Source organism: Mustela putorius, unplaced genomic scaffold, assembly GCF_011764305.1.
Source record: "Mustela putorius furo isolate JIRA1106 unplaced genomic scaffold, ASM1176430v1.1 tig00003853_pilon_pilon_pilon, whole genome shotgun sequence".
Classification (NCBI taxonomy): domain Eukaryota; kingdom Metazoa; phylum Chordata; class Mammalia; order Carnivora; family Mustelidae; genus Mustela; species Mustela putorius.
In genome coordinates, this window is record NW_025422005.1 from 52562195 (window position 1) to 52585543 (window position 23349).

At 43.0% G+C, this 23349-nt stretch overlaps 1 protein-coding gene across 1 annotated transcript in view; it reads left to right on the plus strand.

Moving 5' to 3' along the window:
• The window catches only part of CACHD1 (cache domain containing 1), a 205604-nt gene that overhangs the window by 94666 nt on the left and 87589 nt on the right, over positions 1-23349 (plus strand). Inside the window, exon 3 of the mRNA XM_045064669.1 lies at positions 11642-11790. Within this exon, the coding sequence (XP_044920604.1) occupies positions 11642-11790 (149 nt within the window). The remainder of the gene's footprint in view (positions 1-11641; positions 11791-23349) is intronic.

Sequence of the window (23349 nt, forward strand, 5' to 3'; positions counted from 1 at the left end):
AGAACTTGGTGGACTCTTTGGCATCCGTAGTGAGGAACTGTGGTTGGTGGAGCTGTTGTTAGTAGTTTTCCTGGAGAATGTAGCAAACCTTTTTTGGGGGATGGGGGGCACTACCTCTCAGAACTCCTGGGTTCTCTCCCAGGATGAAGCTCTGACAATAATCTGAGATACGGAATATTGTCATTATTACTGATTAATGATCTGGAACTGCTCACCCAGCTTCTTGGGGGAGGGGGAGGGGAAGCAAGATGGCTATCTATCTCACTATTTAATAAGCAGCAGTTTGGAATTTGAACTATTTATCTTGTTTATATTTTAAGGAAAAGATATGCAGCATATGTTCCATATGCTTGTTTATATTTGGAAGTTAAAATACGGTTGTATGCATGCATGAAAGATTTAATTCCTGTCCCAGAGGCTGGCTGATTTGAGGCGTTTGTGTATCGTATGTTAGCCAATGTATGTGCCTTGTGTCGAGATAAATAGAGATAATTCTCACACACACCCCCCTCTCCTGTGTACTCACACATTTTATATAATGTATTTCTTCGAACACATGAAGATGCAGTACCTACTGTTTACAGATAGGAATTCTGTGCACATATTTACAGTACTTACGACCCAATGTTGATGTTTGCATTTGTTGCAATGTTGATGTTTGCATGTGCTCCTGTCCTAGTGATACAAAATGGAAATCTTTACCTCCCACCACTACCACGCCCTAACATTTAATACTTATAAATTCTAGTTATAGGTTTGTTTGTTTTTTTGTTGCTGTTCTGGCAAAACCCAGAATAGTCCTTTTCCCAGGTCCCTGGATGCCCACATGTTGTGTTTTTATTCTTTGCGATGGAGCACATGAAGGGGGACGGGTGCTGTTTCTCTATCAGCAAAGGCAGGGAAAAGGAAGTGTTGCAGGCAGGCATCTCAAAGGCAGGGTGGGGAAAGAAATGTAAGCTCCCTGCACCTACCCCCCCCCCCCCCCCCCCCCCCCCCCCGCGGCCTTCCCGCCCTTCTCCCTCCTCCAGCTTTTCACGCAACCCTGCAGTCCATATGTGTGCAGATGCCTTCTTTCAGGAGAGTCTGGGCTTCCTGCTTAAACTGCATTTAACTAGAAGGGAATGGACCGAGTGTAAGTCTTCATTCTACAAGCCAGGAAGACTTCATCATGAGAAATGAACATTCCACTAAAAATGGAAATAGTTAAGCCCATTATATACATGTTTCCAGTATCTCTCAATTGGATAGGGCTCAGAAATGCTGGGGAGGAGGTAGCAGCCAAGATTTCTCCAAATCCACAATTTGAAGAGTTGGAGATCTCAAGAATTGGAGATCCAGATCTCCAAACTGCTACTCCTACAGAAACATACCTTCTGATCCATCTGACCTGGCAGAATGCATACTTGGACACTAAACTCAGAGTGGATTGGAAAAGCTGGTGAGACTCTGAAGAGCAGAAACCACCTCGTCCCTAATCCATTCCTTGGCACAATAGGAAATACTGTGGTAATGATGTGAAGGAATTAATTGCTGCTAATATCAAGAGCCTCTGAATTAGCCAAACCCTTTGAAAATCTGGACCGATGAAGTTACACATTGATAACAATGGGCTCCTAGCAGGGGCTACAGCGTTGTTTTAATGTTAGAAGACTGGGGAGGTCAGGATCATGCGAAAATAGCTGTTCGTGGGCATTTTCAGTGGTAGTTACTTAAGCGGTCCTCAGTCCTTCTGTGTGCTGCAAAGTGCATAATGGTTCTTCTGCAAACCCATGGAGAAGTGTCACTGTCCCATCTCCTCAGCCTCGTGTCAGGCACCCCCCTACTGTGGAAGGTGTTAGCAGTGAATCCCATGCAAGCAAACAGCCGATGCAGAGCAGCCATGCCCCAGGTCTTCTGTTTGCAATCCTCCCTGTCAACAGATAGGGGATGAGAAGATCTTCCCAAATCCCACTGTGAGTTAGAGAATGATATCAGATGCAGCTTGGCAAGGGAACAGACGGAATAGTTCAGAGAAGGATAGAATAAAATTGTTGTGGTGGAGGCAAATATCCTTATTCCTCTGGTTTGGAACCCACATGGGAAACATTACTTTTTTGTTGTTTCTAGCAAGTCTTAATAGCCTTTCCCCCCAGCATCCAGGATTTGCACCTCATCCCAGTGGTCTGTGTGGGTGTTGTGGTTGTTTCCTAATTGCAACAACAACAGCAATGACGACAACAACCACCTTGTACCTCCGAATCAGTATTTAGAGCTCTATACCTACATTGTAGAGGCCTGTAGATCTCAGAGGCTGCTTTGCCACTACTCCCGTCTCTTGAAACTAAAGCTAAGAAGTACCTTTTCTCTGTCTTTTGAGATAAATATATTATAAGCTGGCTTCCCTGTTGGAAGGTAGGAGCAGGAGAGAGTGCTCTCTTTCCTGAGGTTGTTCTGCCATACTCTAGACTCAGATGGTTATGGATTTTCCAGTCCAGTCTTTAACAGCTTACAAGATGCTTTCTCTTGGGCACCTGGTTGGGTCAGTCAGTTATGCATCTGCTTTCAGCTCAGGTCATGATCTCTAGGTCCTGGGATCAAGTCTCGCATGGGCTCCTTGCTCAGTGGGGAGTTTGCCTCCTATCTGCGCCCCGCCTCCTCAATTAACTAAATAAAAAAAAATTTTTTTTAAATGCTTTCTCTTGCACTGGCTTTTTCCCCCTTCTATTTTATTTATTTATTTTTAAAAAGATTTAATTTATTTAACAGACAGAGATCACAAGTGGGCGGAGGGGCAGGCAGAGAGAGAGGAGGAAGCAGGCTTCCCATCGAGCAGAGAGCCTGATGCAGGGCTCGATTCCAGTACCCTGGGATCATGACCTGAGCTGAAGGCAGAGGCTTTAACCCCCTGAACCATCCAGGTGCCCCTCCATTTTAAAGGAAATCTGTGTTGTGGGAGTTTGTTACTCCAGATCTGAAATAACCTGTGCATTGGGCTCTGTCTTATGCTGACTTATTTTCTTATAATGGAGGACTAGGAGAGATCTCCTACTTGCTGTACTGAGCTTTGCTGTCCTTAGAACTGTGTATTAACGAAATCCTAAAATGGCATGTTATAGTCCATTGTAAAGATAAGTTAATATTCAAAAAGGGGAAATGGAAACATTTTTCCCCCATGATGTCTCAAGATTGTCTTCCCAAGAAATGGACTTACTAAGTTCTTGCCAGATCAAGAGTAAGGAAGTGTCTAGTAGAAGATTTTTATTTCCTCGCCAGTATCCTCTTTCCGCTTGATTGCTGAACTGACGGACACTTGCTAACAAGTGGTTGATTGATCTGCTCTCAAAGGGGCTGTGGAAAAACCCTAAAACACTGGTCAGTTGGCCTGTAACTGGAGGTTAGCTCAGGTTTTGACTTTCATTTATACGGAGAGACTTCCTGAGTCCTTGGCCCAGGTTGCAGGGTTGGCTGGAGATGAGCTACTGTTTACATTGGTTGTGAGGACAGTTGCGGGGTCTCAGAGCCCTCCCGGCTGATCCCCAGTTTCTCTAGTGGCCCTGGCTTCCTGTTACTTGGAATGCTTCTAAAGTTACACCTGGTGTTAAGTTATGCACAGATATTTATACTCTAAATATGGGCTTTGCAAACCAAGAGTGAAGGGCCCGAGTTTTCTTTCCTTTTCCGTGATTGTGCCCTTCATAGGTCACCGGAGAGTTCCTAAATTCACAAACCCAAGATATGTCTCCCCTTCTCCTCCCTGATTAATACCCTGTGGAAACTTATCTCAAAAGTTGTGAATTAAATGGTAGATAGAGGTTGGTCTCTATGCTGTGACTCCTTCTTCTCCCCTCAACCCGCATTTCCCAGCCTCTTGATTCTTTCTAATGTCAAGACTACGCTGAATTTGTTCCTCCTGAAGGAACAGGCTATAAACTTTGAAGTCCAGAGGACTTGCTTATTTTGGTTTAAAGGAACCTCCGCTCAGGGGCTCCTGTTACAGAATGAAGTGAGAAGAAGTGGGTTGAAGCCTGCCCTTCCCATTGTTTCTTTTGTTATGATCTGGTTGTTAAGGGGAGAGTGGGGTGAAAAATAGGGCAAGAGCCTATTGAGCCCTTAAGTTGATAACCTTGGCTTTCAGGAGGCTTGGGTGTGTGTTTCCATGACTCTCCTGAAATACCTAACACAGACCGCTGCCCAAAGCAAACTCCGCTATGACCTTAAAAGCAAACCTGCATTTTGCTTAGAGAGAAGCTGCTGTGCTCTACAGTTTTCCAGAGCTCAGCCTCCTCTGGTTCTCTGGCATGTCAGCACTTGCCTTCTGTTTTTTCCATTGCACTCTTCCCCGGCTCGGCCCCAGGGGCCCCACCTCTCATAGGAGCAGGGTATGTGACCCTGGAGCCCCGACAGCCTTGCCCATCAATCTTCCTGGTCCACCTGCAGTTTGTCTGTCAGCGGCTGCCCCGCTTCTCCACTGGATGTGCTATTCCTACACATCCGTCAGACAACCCTGAAGCCTCTGGGCTGTTGGAAAGTCAGACTGGCCCTGTTCCATCTGTACGTCTTCATCTGTCTCGTGCTGTATCCTCGCCGGCTGCCATGCCCCGACTCTGCTCTGAATGACAACGTGAAGCCCATACTCTAGTGGTCAGTGAGCAACCCCCTCCCAGCCGTGGCCACGGGCCATGAGGATCCCTTCGTGAACTGGTTTTGTGTTTCTGGGCAAGACTTACTCCAGAGCTGCTGATACTACCCAGGAGGCAGGTCAAGATAGGAAACTAGACAGGCCCAGAGTTTGATTGGCTTGTACCAGATAGGAGCAATAGTCCTAGGTTGTCTGCCCCGTCCTAGATCCAGAAGCACATTTTTCCAGTATTGCAAATAACGGTGTATAAGGGCAAATGAATACCACGGTGACCACTTTTACGTCCTTCCTAGATTCTAGGTACCACGTTAAACAAGAATGCATAGTATAATGTTCAAGAACGTGGGTTTGATCTAATTATTAGTGGTTTGACCTTGGGCAAATCTATCAGAACCATCTATTAAAAGTAGCATACAGCAATCATCGAGAGCTGTTGGGGGACTTAAAAGGCCTGACGTATAATTGCACTTTCAAAGTGCCCAGCACATGGCCAGCAATCGATAAATGCTGATTGTTATGCTGCTGATTTGTCAGGGGAAACAGGATCTTTAAATAGGAAAAATGGACAATATAAACTGGGATAGGAGGGGTCCAGTTGGTGAGATCAAGGTGATTTTGGAAAAGAAAGGTCTGAGGAGGATTCAAAGAGACAGAAATTGGTCTGGGCCTGAAGGAATGAGTGGAGCACAGTTGGATCTGGGAGAGGTGTCGTGTACCGTCTCTCCTCCGCCCCCCACCCCTGCCACCCCACCGTGATTTTGGAGTTTGTAGCACAGAGAAGATGGACCTAGGGATTAGAAGAAATGGTCTCCACTTCCTACACTCACCTGGCTTGACCGTGGGCATACCCCTGAGCCTAGATTTCTTGACAGTTGGGACAGGACAGGGAAGGCCTGCTCTACCCTGCAACCAGGGCTGTTGGAAGGCATACATTGCCATGAGTCCTGTGAAGATGCCTTGAAAATAGCAAAAGACAAGAATAAAGTCCTCGTTAGATCCTGAAGTTCAGAAAGAGAAGATCCCAGATGAATTCTGAGTTATCTCAGACTGTAACTACATAACCTATAGGACATGGGGCTTTCAAAGAGGCATGGACAGCTCTGGCAGGGCCTGGCCCCGTGTTCACGCCTCCAGCCCGACCCTCTCCAGTTGCCGAGAATATGTTCAGATTTCTCCATTCCAAGTGCCTGTGTCAGTATATAAAGTCCCCCAAATAATAACAACCACAGTAATAGTAACAGCAGCAGTGAAACCACGATCAGCCCCGTTTATTTGGCACTTATAGTGTCACTCTGCTGAATATGTCCTGGACCTTCTCCCCTTTAGCTCTCAAACAACAACGTGAAACACCTGTTATTATTCCCAGTGTAGCGCTAAGTTGAGGCTTAGAGAAATAATTTGCCTAGTTCCCTTTAGGTACTAAATGACAGAGCTGGATTTAACACAGATTTATCTGACTCCAAAGCTTAAACGCTTTGTGCCATTTTGTTCTTAATCTAAGGGGGAAAATAAAAAAGAAAACAAAAAAAACCTCCCTCCCTCCCCTGCCAACCCTGTGCCAGGTTTCCTACAGAGGATTAAGCACAAGGATGACTTGAATCAAATGGTCAGTGTTCAGGTAGCCCCTCTTGCTTTACTTAGGAGAGCTTGAGTCGTGGAAAACTTAGACGCCCACCCTCCTTTCCCATCACCATCATACGCATTTCCTGGTGTGGATACTGTGCTAGAACAGGAAGAGTAATTCCTTGTACTTTGGGGCGTTACATGTTCGTTATTTGAACATCACAATAAGCCCTTGAAGAGGGTTGGTCTTCCCATTTTACTTACGAGGAGACGGAGACTAAGGGAAGTCAACTTGCCCAGTTTTCCTAGCTGATCATTGAGAGAGCTGTTTAGAATATTACAACTGTTAATAATTAATTCCTAATCATTCATAGATAGTGAAGGTACAGCATTTTACATATCCCGTTTATGGTGTGCAACATGAAGCAATGAGAATGTGTTCTGCTTGAACTTTGGAATGCCTTTGTGTGAGGTTCAGTGATGTTAAATGTTTGTGCTTGCCTATTCTTAAAATTATTTGTGTCACATTTAAATAACTCAGTCCTGAAGCTGCTGGCGGAGAATCATTCTTGAGTAATAAGGCTGGGGTGGGAGGAAGAGGGATCAGCTATTAAATTCTTATCACGGCACAAAGGTTTTTGAATGTCAAATGTTAAACTCTTCTACATTCAATAGGAATTTTGCTATGAATCTTCAGTCCCCTAGGGTACCTTTCCTGTCTGTGCCTGTCAGCTTCATTGTTGTGCATTTTAAATAAAGCTTTCTCTAACATTCAAAACTCCTTCCGGGAGTTTTAGGAAAGAGACATAAATAAAGTGTGTCCTGTGCCTTTGCATTTTTGTTTTCTTTTACCTTCTTCTGTGTGCCTACCCCAGCCCTACCCCACCCCCCATCTTTAGAAGTATAAAGCTAAGGTAAAAAGAGCTTTAAAAGGGGGGGCTCTGGGGAAGTATGCAAATGACAGAAATGTCTCTGGGAAAATTAAGGGAAGTGAAATTCAGCAAGAAAGAAATTCATTGATGTTGTGATGAAACGTTGTCACTGGAGATGATGACAAATTAGAATCCGTTCCCATGGGGACCGGCATGCTACCTACTGATCATTTGACCCATGGCTGGATGTTGGCTCGCCGAAGAATTGACCCAAAAGATGACAAGATGGTTTTAGTCCTGTCGTCTCATCAGCATTCAGGAACCCCTTCGGGGATGAAGGGGAGAGGATAAAGAGGGAGAAAAGATGAAAGCTGAGCTGTGGAAAGAAAAATGTTTTTAATTACACTGAGGAGGATTGTGGGTCCACCTGTAGCTTTTGTTAAGAATGTCCTTTGTTTTCTCCTGTCTGCAGGGATCATGGCAGGATACAGACCCAGAATCCGGCCGGCCTCTTGGAAGGTTCTGTGTTGGTAGCCGGTCCTCTTCAGTTGAACGGATACATTCAGGACTTAATCTCTCTGTGGGCTATCTTTACTCTAATAGATTCTGTTATGCCCGCCGAGCACCCTGGATTTGGTTGGCATGCTGAAAGAGCTTGCTTTTAGAGAGAAAAATATACCCTGCCGTGGAGCAGGAGTTGACATTTCCATAGTGAGTCACTCTCCTATTCCTTGTCAGAAGGGCACAGGGAGGTCATCTCGGGCAGTGGGGTCAAGGGAGGCCAGAGCCCCACGTGGGAGTCAAGAGACCCTTAAGCCCCATATGCCTCAGTTTCTTCACTTGTCAAATGGGAATTAAAATTGCATCTTACTACCCTATGAGGGCAGATGAATTAATTGAATGAAAATTTCGAGGAAAATACTGAATTATGTAAGTCACTTCTGAAAGGAAAGGAACAGTACATCTATGATGTTTTCTTCCCAGGTTATGAACAAAGTTAAACACTCTGGAGTAATTGGAACAATTTAGGTTAGTTTGATGTAACTTATACCACAGTAGTCCAGGAATAGCAGGTATTATTTTGGGAGAATACATTATTTCACCTTTGGCCCACCCCCCCCCCCTTTTTTTAAATCAGTGGTAGAATTCAGTTCTAAACCTCCTCAAAAGTTTGATTTTCATAGGAATTATGTACAATTCTAAATGTGTTTTCAGAACTCTCATTTCTATTATAAAGTAATGAGACGGTGTGTGGCTTATGGTTCTCTGCCAAGAATTTCACAGCATTTGTTAAAATGGGTTTGAAAGGAAATGGGAGGAGGGCATTATTGGTGTGTGTGTATTACGGAGAGAAACTGTGTTGCACAGAGGTCGAAGCCAAGGCTCTGGAGTTGGAATAGTACTGGGTTTGGGGGCCAGCTCTACTACTTACTAGCTTTGTAACTTTGAGCAAATTATTGGACCTTTAGTGTCTGCTTCTGGGGGAAAAAATGGACCTGTGTACCTTACAGAGTTCTTTGAAAGCTTAATTTGGTGTGTGCTTATGAAGTGCTTAGAAGGGTGTCCTACACAGAGTTAGCACTTAACAAACGTTGGCTATTTTTTTTTAAGATTTTTAAAAATTTATTATTTGTTAAGAGTAAGCACAAGCAAGGGGAGCAGCAGGCAGAGGGAGAAGCAGGCTCCCCACTGAGCAGGGAGCCTGATGTGGGTGGGGCTCGATCCCAGGACCTGGAGATCATGACCTGAGCCGAAGGCAGACATTAACCAACTGAGCCACCCGGATTGGCTAGTCTCTTTTTTTAATAAGGCAAGAAGATGGGGTATCACTACATGAAAGACAGGAGTTTCTGACTGAGAGGTGTGAATCCAAGGTGGAAGGAGCTGGCATTCAAGGTCTTCTGTTAATGGTCATATGTGTCTGGGTTCTACATGTAAGGTCCCTGCCTCCACTGATGAAAAACGCAGCTCAAGGCCCATCCTCACCAGGCGGCTGAAGACAGACATTGCCAATTTGCTCTTGCCCCCACTACTTGTGGCAGTGCCTCTCCCCTTCGCCTCCCCTCCCCTCCCCCCAGCAGACTCCCCCTTCCCCCCTCCAGGGAAGCCTTGGTTCCCCGCCCAGCCCAGGAATGGGGGGCTTTGTGCTCTGGCTCTGTGCCTTGGCTGATTATATTAATGGGAGTTTCCTCAGATTGTGTGATTCATCATATTTTTCACCATGTGTGTAGTGTGTGGTAAGTACCTCTGTACAGTAGCTGTTAGAATTTTGCGAAGAACCCTGCAGTTTCTTTGGACAGGTTTCTGGTCCATAGGCTCCAGTCTTGGCAATTCTGATGATGTCGATGGTAGTACCTGGACCAGAGCAGCTTGGATAGCCTAGCAGCTTGGATTGTCTAGGGACGGAATTCAACCTATCAGCCTATCGAGTCACTTCTGCTCAAGAGAGCACCCCAAACTCGGTGGCATAACCAGCAGTTTCTTCATGCTTGCAGATACTGTGGGTCAGGAGCTCAGGTCCGGCACAGCAAGGATGGCTTATCTCTGTTCTGTGCTGTCTGGGGCTTCACCACTGGGACTTACTGGAGTCTTCTTGACTCTTATTCAGAGCCTGGGCTTGAGCAGCTGGAGTTGTCAGCCAGGCACTTAACTGTGGCTTTTCCATGAGTCTTGGACTTCGTTCATGTGGTGGCTGAGAGCATTCCGCGAAGAGAGAGACCTGCGGAAATGGCATGGCCCTTTATGACTTGGCCTCAGAACTTACATAGTGTCAGTTTCTCTGTACTTGACTGGCAGAAGCCACCATAACCCTACCCAGATTCAAGGAGTGGGTGTGGAGAAGGAATATACAGCCCACTTGTCAGGGGCAGTGGGTGTGTGCGTGGGGGGGGCGGACGCAGCAAATTTTTATAAAACTACTGGGACTGTGGCTCTATTTTGGGACACGTTGGGGCTTCTAACTTACAGTGAAGCAAGCCATATCGCCTCTGTTGCAACTACTTAACTCGCACACTGGCATGAAAGCAGCCATAAACAGATAAACAAATGACTGTTTCATTAAAACTTTATGAGCACTGAAAGGTGAATTTCCCATAGTTATCACAAAGTGCGTTTTTAAAAAAGACAGTTAAAAATATAAGAATCGGGTGCCTGGGTGGTTCAGTCAGTTAGGCATCTGCTTTCTGCTCCGGTCATGATCCCAGGGTGCTGGGATTGAGTCCCATATTGGGCTCCCTGCTCAGCGGGGAGTCTGCTTCTCCTTTTCACTCTCCTTCTGTGCATTCTCTTTCTCTCTCACTACTCTCTCTCGCTCAAATAAATAAATAAATAAAATCTTGAAAGAAAAACTGAAGGGCACAGAATTCCTCCTCTGAAAATGCTAAAACAAATTTGGACAACACTTTATCATATGAAATGTCACTCTGATACACTTGTTACATCTAGAAATTTTTCTAAACTAATTCATAGTTTGTGCACTGTTTAGCAAGGCTGAGGATCTCCGTTATTTAAGTGAAATTCTGAAAACTTCCAAACATCAATGGAACAAAATCAGATTTTGGAATTGGCTTGAAAAAATGGAGATACCCTGCTTTGGCTCCCTGTTCTCAGCCTGTAAGCTATTGGACCGTGTGCATTGCATGACCCAAAGGAGATGATTAGTTCTCCGCTAGTGTGCTGATAATGAATAGCTCTACAAAACCAATTAGCTATAATTCTATCAGTCATTTCATTTGGGTAACATTTTGTTTAAGGGGAAGAAAAACAACACTGTTTTCCTTGGAGATCTGTAATTAAGCCGTGATATTTGATGGCAACAATGGAGGAAAAAGCAGTATGCTTACCCATTTGCTTTTGGTATTCCCACATGAAAGTAAATTATGATGAATGTTCTGTTCGCAGCAGTTACAAAAGACATTTGTCCACCTTAAAGGTGGAACAGACCAAACAGGAGTGTATTTTTAATGGTATATTTTATTTTATGTGGATGTCTATGTTGTGCAACTCCAGGGATTTGCCATTTGCAAATCCCTGAGGACTGTGAAAGGTGCCCCCTGGAGTTGTGTGGCAGAACATGCTGTACGTTCTTCCTTTCTTCATGTATTTTTCTCTTGAAAAATCTGTGTGACTCCAGAACCATGAATAGTGGGTTGTTTTCTTATAATCACTGTCATTGCTGTGTAGGTGTTACTGTTGTCATGTTGACAGTAGTATTGGTAGGCTTTGTTTTCCTTTATCTAGCGAGGCATGTTATGGATCAGTATTGTTCTTCATGAGTTCATACCCATGAGAAGTTCCTCATGTATCTTTAGCCATTTGAAGACCACAGGTAGTGTTTTATTGTCCTCTGACTCTCCCTCTGGGGTTTCTGGACACTTTGCAGGTTTTAATATCAATTTTCACGGAAGAATGAGACCTGGGTGTTTTATCTCAATTTACCCACTTGAGTGTATATTGTTGGTTTTACCTGAAGTAAAACATGCCTGTAATGCATGCAGCCTATCATACAAATTAACGAGCTTATTAGGAAAAACATGGTGGGTTATTGTGGTGGGCCTTTGACTTATTTTGCTTACTCTTTATCTCACAGCTAGCCAAAAAAATTCGAGAGAAGTTCAACCGTTACTTGGATGTGGTCAACCGGAACAAGCAGGTTGTAGAAGCTTCCTATACGGCTCACCTGACCTCTCCTCTAACTGCAATCCAAGACTGCTGTACTATCCCACCTTCCATGATGGAGTAAGACTTTACAAATATTTTTGTGTTGTTGAAACCAGTAATTGAATTGCGTTCCATTCATACTCAAATGCCTGTGCTTGTCTGTTGGAAAGTGTATAGTATTTCTATCTTAAATAAAACCTTTGTCTTTACATAGACAATTTTTGAAGAAGTGAGATTCCACATTCTATGTCCAAGAAATTCCTAGACTCTTCCCTGCTCACCTTTTTGTCATGTTGGAATTCAGGTTCGGAAGTATCAAATATTAGCTGAGTGTAAAGTTGAATTAAGCTAAGAAAATTGCAGACATTTGGTCAGGTGTCAGCTAGTGGGTCTTGAATAAAATAGACTCACTGATTCTGGCACTTTGCCTAATTTAAGGGAGTGCTTTTTGTCTTTGAAAAGAGTAGCAAAAATTCCCACTTCATACTTTGGTAGTTTTAAAGATAACATCTACGCTAATGGGAGATATGGCTTCAGATAATATTGCAACAGAATTAGTATATGTAGAGTTAAGGATATTTTTATTTATTAGCCTGGTGATAGTTCTGTCTGGAGGGATGTAGGGTCATATGATGCTGGAAATTGTAGTGGAAAGAACACTTACCTAGAGGTACAAAGAACTTAATTTTTATTTAATCTCTAACTAGCTGTGTGGCCTTAATTAATTAATTATGTGCAGTTTTCTGTCGGTGGATAATAATCTTTATTAGACCAATTTTCTAGGGCTATTGCGAGTGACTAAAAGCTGCTAACATACTTTAAAAACTGAGTGTAAATGTTATAATTAGTATATATTACTCCCCTTTTTGCACATCAGGTGCTCTTAAAGTCATGCAAGGATAGATACAACATAGTTTTGGTGGGTAAATGTTTTGCTTCTAGAAGCATTTTTTTCCTACTTTAGTTTCTTGGTGGGCTATGTAGATAGCAGGGCATCCTTAAGTCATTTTTATTCTCTATGTGACTTTAAGATGAGCCTTTTTCTCTGGCTTACTCTGTATGCAGCCTAAAGAAGCTCCTACTAGTTGTTTACTAAATTAAGTGGAAAAATGTATACAATGTAGCATGAGCCTGTCTGGATAGCAGTCCTCCCTAACACTCAGATGGTCTTGGATATTTTATGTCTCAGCCACTCTGTCTTCATCTCTAGAATAGGAATGATGATAAATACTTCACAGTGTCCTGGGCATCCAGTGAGACCAAAAATGAAAAATACTTTGTAATTTTCTAAACAAATCTGAACCCCAGTATATATGTGTGTGTGTGTGTGTGTGTGTATTAAATACACACTTCCATATCATAGTGAACATCTCATTTTTTATTAGGTTTAATCAGAGAAGATGTCCTTTTTTTGGGCATTAGTAAATTAAATATTTTTTACAACTTATCTCTTCTCTAAAAAGAGAATGAGGGCCCGATTGGGTTTTGAACCAAAGAAAACATCATTTTCAAAACAAAGAGAAGAGCTAGTATATATAATAAGAGAGAAATCCTTAAAGCTAGAATTACGCTTAAAACAGTGATTTTTGGCTGGGGATGATTTCTGCCCCTCGCCTTATCCCCCTATGCTCTTGGACATTTGGCAATGTCTGGAAACATTTTCAGGCGTTACAGTTCGAAGGTGGGGAATAGTTGTTACTACTAGTGAGGAGAGGGCAGGGATGCTGTTCCACATCCCAGAATGCACAAGATAATCCCCCCTCCCTGCAAAGAAAGAATTACCCAGGGGCACCTGGGCTCAGTGGTTAAGCGTTTGCCTTTGGCTTGGGTCATGATCCCAGGGTCCTGGGATCGAGCCCCGCATTGGACTCCCTGCTCTGCAGGAAACCTGCTTCTCCCTCTCCCACTCCCTGAGCTTGTGTTCCCTCTCTCATGGTCTCTCTCTGTCAAATAAACAAAATCTTAAAAAAGAAAAAAAGAAAAAGGAAAGAAAGAAGAAATGACCTGGTTCACAATGTCAGTAGCTGTAGAAGGTGAAAAACCCTGCCTCAAAAGATGGGAGGTTTTCTTAAATTCATAAGTGGAACTGTTGCTCTAGTTGAAACAACAATCGGGAATTGACGGGTCTCTACTTGGAAATCTGTCCTGTAAGTCTTCATCCCATTACTAGACCCACCTTGTGAGCTTCTGTTAATGTTTCAAGAAATAGCTCAACAATTTGCCTCTCTCCATAGCTTCCTAATATCCCCCCCACCCCCACCCCCCCTGCCTTGCCTCCTTGTTTCCCTTTGCCCCTGGAGGGATTCACTTGCTCCCTCATCTCTGTTCCCATAGTTCGGTTTCAGACACCTCTATTACAGTGTGGAACTTAAAGTATCCTGGGTTGTTGGTGGTGACTCTGCCTCCCCTGCTGTTCTGGGCAGGGATTACACCTCATCCATTTCTACCCCAGCACCCAGTGTTTGTAGTTAATTACTCCTTGTCAAAATCTGAATTGAGTCAGGGGATGTCTGCTCTCAACAAATTAAAACTTTGGGGGTAGAGGGCAAATACTGAACATAATTAATAGTGCAGAATGTGACACAGAGACGTACTGGCGTTCCTCAAAGCAGAGAAATGTCCCAGGTGGTGGATGGATCACAAGAGTCTGTGAACTTTGGAAGTTATGCATGTTCCTGGATCCGCTCATTTGGGGGAATATCTCGAGAAAATGGTAGTACATGTTTATAAAGAGGAGCTTGTAAGGACAGTCATGGGAGTGCTGTTTAGAATAGAAAATATTGTCAGTATCTTAAATTCTGATAATAGGAGATTAGTCAAGGAGATTGTTGTCCCATCCACAGACATGAGAGAGGGTAAGATGCAGCCAGGAGAAGGTAAAAGAGTGTTTGCTGACTGGGGAAAATGGCCAGGCATACCTATATTCACGTACACCTTAGAAGTTTGAGAGGACTTACATCAAAATGCTTTGGGGGTAAAGACCATGATTCCATTTTGAATATGCTGAGATAAGGGTTGAGGTCTGAGATCCAGGCCATGCATATGTCTGGCAAAATTCAGTGATCTACCTTTTGGTGAATCCAGTAGAACAAAAAGTGTAGTGTCTGGCCTTCAGGAATTTCTCATTCAGTTCAGTTGACCATCCGCAGGGCTTCTGTTCTCCCAGGAGGATCCATGCCGAGTAAGCAGGTTCACAGGAGGCCTTTCCCTCCTTCCGTGGTCAGTAGCGGACATTGCGTGGGGACTCTGGAGAGATGCCATGGCATCTTATCTCCTCACTAGGACTCACTGACAGAACCAGCCTCCATTTGGGGCAAAGGTCCTAAAACCAGGGCAGTTGAGACAATGAAGCTGGGTAATGAGAAGATCTATAAATGAGTAAAGAACAGATTCTCTCTGGTGGCATATTAAAGAGATAACTGATAAAAAGGGTTCACAGCAGGGATGACTGCCCTCCTCTTAGAGTCTTCCTAGTTCTGAATTACTACCCAGGGACACATGTTAAGGAGTTTTTGGAGTAACTCTGAGCTGATGCTTTTCTAGCAGTTGGCTGAACACACCTTCTAAAATTAGGAGACTCTCTCTCACTTTTTTTTTGTTTTTTTTTTAAGATTTTGTTTGAGAGCGCACAAGCAGGGGGAGCAACAGGGAGAGGGAGAGGGAGAAGCAGACTCCCCACTGAGCAAGGAGCCCAGTGCAGGACTGGATCCCAGGACCCTGGGATCATCACCCGAGCTGAAGCCAGACGCTTAACCGACTGAGCCCCCCAAGCACCCCCCCCTCACCTTCTTCATGAAGATTCATCAGTGGAAGGAGATAATAGTAGGTTTTTGGGGTGTGCCCGGATGGGAATCCTTCGCTCCCTTTATTGCGTCCCTCATGGAACATATGCTTTTCTCAACACTTGCTGTTTTGGTGTCTCACTGAACACATTTTCAGTATATATATTCCATTCCCTCCAGAAATGTCTACCATTTTGAATCTCAGGGAGTTCACATTGGAGTTGTACAAAAAAGAAGAACTCCCAGTCTTGGGAACCAATTTGAGGACATAAGTAAAAACTTTTTTTTTTTTTTTAACAGTAGGCAGATTTGGTTTTGAATCTAGCCTCTTTCATTCATAAGTTGACCCTGGGGAGTCACCTAATTCTGAGCCTCGATCTCCTCAGTGAGCTGAGAATAAGGGTAATACATGCCTCACAGGGTCACTGTAGGGAGATGTTTTTGGTTGTAACTTCTTTATTTGATAAGTATGGATATTATCCTTTAGGTCCAGAGATATACTTTTCTCTCTTACTGTGATAACAAAGTTTAAGATAAATATGCTTAAAAAGTAAACTCCTTTAAATGAAAATATTAAATCTTGAAAGTGATAGATAAGGTAATGATGAAAGTTCTTAAAAAATGGACTCAAGAACATTGCTAAAGTCTTTCCAGACTGTGAAATTTTACGGTCCCATAAAGCAGACTGTTGGCACCCATGGCATGTATCTGGCCCCAGGCAAATGTATTAATACTGCCGTTGTAAGAAATAAAAGCAATTAACTTGAGATAAGGGACCTCCAGCCTTTGATCTGGATCTTGTCCATTCTTAAACATCTGGGCTCTGCAAACATGTGTTGACACCTAGCACTGGCCCCATGTCCTTTAATCTGTTGGTTACTAACATTTTAAGTGGCTGCCTGTGGCCTGTTGACCTGGCTTCTTCTCCAAAGGCATCAAGGATAAGTTAGTACTAGGACAATATTTTTATAGCTAATTTTAACCAATAGCTAATACTGAGTTTCAAGCCTAGAATTTCATTGTTATTGATTTATAATGCATTTATTTGTCTCACAGAGGCATGATAATGCGTATTTTAATAAAATGCCCAGTTCTGAAGATAGAAGGGCTTTAAAATGTCCTCTCAGAGATTCTGAAGATTTATAGTCTGATGACAACAGAGAGAACCCGCAGAATGGCAGAAAATTGATTTTCCAGATGATTTTGATAGTTTCCTTCTCAGACCACTCAACTCTTTCCTACTCAGGAGTCCTGCTAGTTAATAACTTTGTGCAAGCCTATGCATGGAGATTAGTTGCTTTGTCAATGTTTGCTAAAGGAATGATCTGAAGAATTAACCTCTTCTACAAGGGAAAAAAATTAGATTATGGCTTAATCTAAGACAGACTCATTTTCAGAGGTGTTTTCAGTGGTAAATTTACTTATTTAATGAACAGCTCCCCTTGTGTTGGGTCGCTGATGAGGGTGCACAAGAGACTGGGCTCTCCCAACGATGAGTGCACAGACACACAAACACAGAATTGTGCTCAGGGACTATATCTGATCTATAGATGCATTTATCTTGGCTCCAAAGGATGTTTTAAAGGTTTTTAAATTTATAAGTTTTTAAATCTGTTGCCAACATTTAAATTTGGGGGAGATTTTATGTATTTGTCGTCTCTAAAATCTGAAGATCTGGCAATAGTGGGTCCACATTCCCATTGAGCAGCAGTCAGCTTGTCTGACTCCCCTTTGAGGACCTGGCCCACAGTCTCCCCTTCCCACAGTTGCCACCAGTCCCTGTGGATTACACCCAACCCATTCTCCTGACTTTGATCACCTGCTTGGCCCACACTAATGTGTGAGTTTGAAACTCCTGGTCTAAAAGGACTGTATAATACTAATAAATCTGACTTAAGAGAATGTGGAGTTTAAAGAATATAGCTCCTCTATGCCTAGCATTATGCATAACATTCAGAATATCTGTCTCTTGAAACCTAGCTTGCCACAGAGATGGGGTTCTGTTGAGAACCTCTCAACCTAATTGTTTATTCAGCAGGACCCACAAACCCTTGGCTTCTATGCAGATCAATGGTTTTATCTTCCACATCTCTTAATCCATTTTTTTCCTCCTTTCCCCAGTTTCTTTTGTAGGTATTCCTGCCTGGTGGCACTCTTATTTTTTTATTCTTGTGTCTTTTTTTTTTTTTTTTTCTTTTAGAAGAAGGAAACAATGTGAGGGTAAACTAAGAAGGAAATACTGGGAAGATGAACTTAGGTTTTTATTTTTGTGCGTCTCTGAGTGAGGTTCAGTGCAGTTGTCCTCACTCAGTTAATGCTTGTGAATTGGTTCGTTGTGGTGGGAATGGAAGGCATGTAGGCCAGGTAGGAGGTGAGGTGAGCAACGTGGTACTGTGGTGGAGCTAAAGGCAGTAAGCAGTGGTTTTCAAGCCGCGTGGAAGCCAGCCACCTGCCGCGGGACTCGAGTTCTGTAGAGAATTCCCACATCCCCACCAGGGCGGCTGGACTTGAGTTCTAGAGAGAATTCTCATATACCCACCAAGGCAGATTTTAAAAGCTTCACTAAATCCAAACAGAAACTCTGGGAAACATTTAAGTTAGATTCCTGCCATTTTTCAAGGAGCTCTTTGAGATGGCGCATCCACTAAGATGGATGTAGGCAATGGGGAAGGCAGGGGACACTCATCTCTTTTTCTGAGAATCCACATTTCATGCATCCCTGGCTACTGCCCACTAGAACAATGTGATTTTAGGCCTTACCACAAAACTTACTGGGGGTATTATGCTACGGACAAAGCAGCCAGCATGGGTACTGATGCAAGAACACAGGCTCCTCCGGAGGGCATTTTTCATGAGTAGCTACTGTTAGTAACCCTGTATTGGGGTTCTCCAGAGAACAGATCCAATAGGAGGGGATCTATGTGACAGAGAGGGAGAGGGGGATAGATCTATTTTAAGGAATTGGCTCATATGATTATGCAAAAGCAAATCCAAAATCTGTAGGGTAGCCCAGCGGTCTGGAGGCACAGGAAGAATGGTAGCTCCAGTCTGCTGACAGAATTCCTTCCTGCTTGGTGAGGTCACTCTTTATTAGGGCCTTCAGTTAATTGGACCCACAAGTCCACTGACTTAAATGTTGATTTCATCCCAGAAATCCCTTCACAGAACCATCTAGAATGGTTGACCATTGACCAAATACCTGGGTACCCTGGGTTAGTCAAATTTACACCTAAAATTCACCATCACACACTCTTAGAGAATAGAAAATTGGGTGCAAAACCTACCACTGAAGTTAAATTTTTATTAACACTCACATTTAGGTTGGAGGATGCCAAATTATCACTCTTTAAACTTCATGCTGTGTTGTTCTAGACTGTTTCTCTTAAAAAGTTAATGGTCATGTGAATAGCTGCCTAGAAAGCAGTGGAGGCAGCTGAGTAAGTCTTTTTCCATGTAGGAGCGCCTGGCAGCCCAGTTGGTTGAGCATCTGCCTTTGGCTCGGGTCATGATCCCAGGATCCTAGGATCAAGCCCCATGTTAGGCTCCCTGCTCATGTGGAGCCTGCCTCTCCCTGTCCCTCTGCTGCTCCCCCCTTGTTCCCTCTCCCTCTCTCATATAAATGGTAGATTTTTTAAAAGTCTTTTTTTAAAAAAAAGTCTTTTTCCATGTAAATTGGTTGTCTATCCTGTGTAAATTTCTATGTTCACATATTAAGTTCAAGTATTGATGACATCATAGCAGCCAGAAATAAGTTAGTTTTTTTTTTTTTATTTTGATGGCTAATGTGCTGACCCATAATGTTCAGATTCTTTTTTTTTTTTTTTAAGATTCTATTTATTTATTTGACAGAGAGAGATCATAAGTAGGCAGAGAGGCAGGCAGAGAGAGAGGGGAAGCAGCCTTCCTGCTGAGCAGAGAGCCCGATGTAGGACTCGATCCCAGGACGCTGAGATCATGACCTGAGCCACCCAGGCGCCCCTCATGTCCAGATTCTTTTTTTTTTTTTTTTTTTTTTAAGATTTTATTTATTCATTTGACAGAGAGAAATCACAAGCAGATGGAGAGGCAGGCAGAGAGAGAGGGAAGCAGGCTCCCTGCTGAGCAGAGAGCCCGATGCGGGACTCGATCCCAGGACCCTGAGATCATGACCTGAGCCGAAGGCAGCGGCTTAACCCACTGAGCCACCCAGGCGCCCCATGTCCAGATTCTTAAACTAGGATCCTTAGGATTCTTTAGGGACTTACTAGCTTCAGGTCAAAGTTGGCCTCCCCCCTCCCCCCCCCCCGCCCCGCCTTAAAGTTGAACTCAGACATGAGCCTTCTTTCATTTTTAAAAGGAGGCAGGCCTCTTTTTTTATTTTTAATTTTTAAAATCCTCAGTCTTAACCGTGGTGGAAGAGAACTATCTTAACAGTGAAGACAGTTTTCCTTTCAGTTTAAGTTCAGCTGTGATGCAGATTACATCCTTACAGTACAGTTGTAGGACTAAATGGGCCTTCGCTCTGCCAGTTTGCCATGTGGTTGTAGAAATTTCACTTGACCTTTTTAGTTCCCAGTTTCCTCAGCTGTAAAAGGAGCAGTTTGAACTACACTCCAGAGACCCAGCTTTCAAGGTTAATTTCCCTCAGCTTTCTTAGAAGGTTTGTTTTTAACTGAAACCATTAGCTATTATAGACAACTTTTCCTACTGCCCAAATTTATAAATTCTAGGTTTTATGAGGGAATTTATCTTCATCTTTTTGAGAGCTACCTAGGGGGGAAAAGATTGTATTATGTAGCAAGGCCTACAGAGGTTAAGTTATTCATTCATTAAATCCCTTTAAAAAATAAACATTTGTGGAATGGCTTATGGAAGAAGCATTTCATTTGAGTATTGAAATAAGAAAAGGATTTGAACATAAAGAAATATGGAAGAAGAGCTTTCCAGGAGAGAAAGGTCCATATGAAGAAAATCCCATGGCTAGAAATGGCCACAAGCACTGAAGAGTACATTGTTTCTGGAACAAATGATGGAAGGGGCATCTGAGAAGTTGGTTCACTGCAAAAAATAGAGACCCTCAAATGCTGGACTGAAGAATTGAACTTAGGAGACTTTAAATGAAAGCCAAGAACAATTCTTACTGTGCTTCTTTAAATGTATTGCCTGATACATGGTAGACATTCAATAAATAACGGTTGAAGGAGAGAATTAAACATTTTTGCAAAAGGGAATGAAATGAAGATCCCCATTTAAGGGGATTTTTACCTGTGAACCATGTAACAACTAGAAGACCTAGTCTGATAGCATTTACATAGGCAAGGAACAAGTGGGGCAGGAGCTTGGCTGTGGGCACCCTCTATCTTGGGCATTAGAAGAGGGAGGAGCCAAAGGTGGCTGATGTTGATTCTGAGTAACTGTGAGAGTAGTTCCTGCCAGGTTTTAAGTTCTATTCGTACTCTGTGTGCACTCTCATCTTTCTTCTCACATTTGAATTTAGGGATCTGGTCAGTTTCAACACCTTGCATGAACAGGTCCGTATTAAATATCTACTGGAGGAGTTAGTACATGGTAGCAAATCTGATTTTGTCTTTAGTTTTTGAGTACTGGTAGTGATGATGATAATAGAATTATTGAGCTACTTCCCCTCTGGACAGAAATTCAAGTACCTTTAGGCCCATTTATGGATAGTTGTCTTCTTCTGAGTATTATTCCATTGTTAGAAGCTCTGATAGGAAATGTAGGTTGATGTTGACTTGGTTATCTCAGTTACCAGGTTTAATCATTTAATAGAGTAATCATAGATACGAATAATTACTACATAATATTAATGATTGTATGCAGGGTAAATTTAAAAACATGAAATTTCCAAGCACATATGTATATCATTTTCCACTCAACTTGTCTGGATCCTCTTCAAGGCTGTTAATGTACAAGACATTGTCCCAGATACTCCATCATAGACAAAAATGAATAAAGCAGTCTGTACTTTCAGGAGCTCATAGGACATTAAAGTAAGCTAACGCGGACTGTGTCAGGTGCCGTGAAAAATCCAAAGTCTCCCTTAGAAGAAAAAGCGATTATGAACAGAGGCCTGTGAGCACTCAGTCTTGGTAGAGAAGTGGTAGCTGGGGCCTTGAAGAGTGGAGCTCCTGCAGGTTGATCTAGGGAAGGATGCTTCAGATGGAAACGAGCAAGCAGCATAAAGCTTTGAGTGTGCAGAGGTGGAACATAGAGCTGCAGTGGTGGGTAAGAGATGTGCTGTGCAGGGCTCAAAATCCTTGGTCAGTTGGGCACTTTCTTCTCTCTAAACAGTAGATTCTAAAGCAAAGAAATGCTGTGGTCAGTCTGAGATTTGGGTAAATCAACTAGGTGGCAAAGGAGGGTTTGTGAGAAGTTGTGGTAGGGAGGAAGTTCCTTGTCAGTCAAGCGATCCTAATTATTCAGGAGGAAAGGAATGGCACCTCAAGGAGGGACTGCAGGAGAATAAAGGTTGTCCTGGGTGGTGGTGGGTTACATGGAAGATAGCCCCTAGACAGAGAGTATATGACATCTGCCAACCAAATTGCATAGGATATTTGGGTAGGGAGAAAGATTTTAACAGGTGGTTATAAATTTTAAATTGAGCATCTCAGAGGATAGGAATAAGCCCCGATGCGGGGCTTAAACTCACCACAAGATCAAGAATAACATGCTCTACCAACTAGGCCAGCCAGTCACCCCAGCAAAATATTTTTTAAGAGGAAGATGAATTCAGTGTGAACATGCTGATTTTGATTTCGAGTTCACGCAGATCATCCTGGAGAGGTGTTCGGCAAGTTGAGACTAGCCTATAGCATCATTTTATTTTCATCCCACAAATTGTCCCCGCCTGCCCCCAAATACACAATATGTTATATGCATGGCAGTTCAGGAGACAAGGCCAAGTTGAAATGTGTAGTTCTAATGCTGTGCTAATACATAGTTCCATTTAAAATGATGTTTCTAGGGGCGCCTGGGTGGCTCAGTGGGTTAAAGCCTCTACCTTCAGCTCATGTCATGGTCCCAGGGTCCTGGGATCGAGCCCTGCATCAGGCTCTCTGCTCAGTGGGGAGCCTGCTTCCTCCTCTCTTTCTGCCTGCTTCTCTGCCTACTTGTAATCTCTGTCAAATAAATAAATAAAATCTTAATAAATAAATAATAAATAAAATGATGTTTCTAGACATAATAAACGACCCACATGTGGGCAAACTCCCATTTCCCCCCGTCCTATTTTAAGGTAACGCATGTGAAAAAATGATGCAAAGTGTTTAGCCCTGTGTACATTTTCTTATAAGACTTATTATGCTCTTACGAAAAATAAAACTTAGGTGACTTCGGTGCTCTTGAACACTTAAGACTCTTGCTCTTTTGTTCGTGCCATGTCACAAGGTCAAATAATGTGACAAGCTTGGTCCTTGACAACGGAGTTTCATTTTATCGCAGGTCCTGTTCTTTCTCCCAAGAAGGTATGTTTTTGCCCTCAAAGTGCTATATGACACACTTAGCCTTTCAAGTTATTCTCCCTTATCTCAAACTTTCATCTCCAGTCCTTTTAAAAATTATTACTACCTGCAGGCAGGTGAAATGTTACAGATAATACAGTCTTTATGGATATTAGCACCGGAAGGATTGCAGTAGAGCTCAAAATTCAACCAAGATTTTATAAAATGCTTTACATTTCAGAAGGCCAGCTAAGCTAAGTTACATTATTTAACTTCTGTAAAAGTTACCTATGTTTACACTTCAGTAAAATACCTTCTTAGGCTTTACTTCTGTAAATATTCTGTTACCTAGATGATTCCAGTGATCCTTTCTACAGCTGTGGTGGGGTGAGTACTGTGTCCTCCCCTCCCCCACC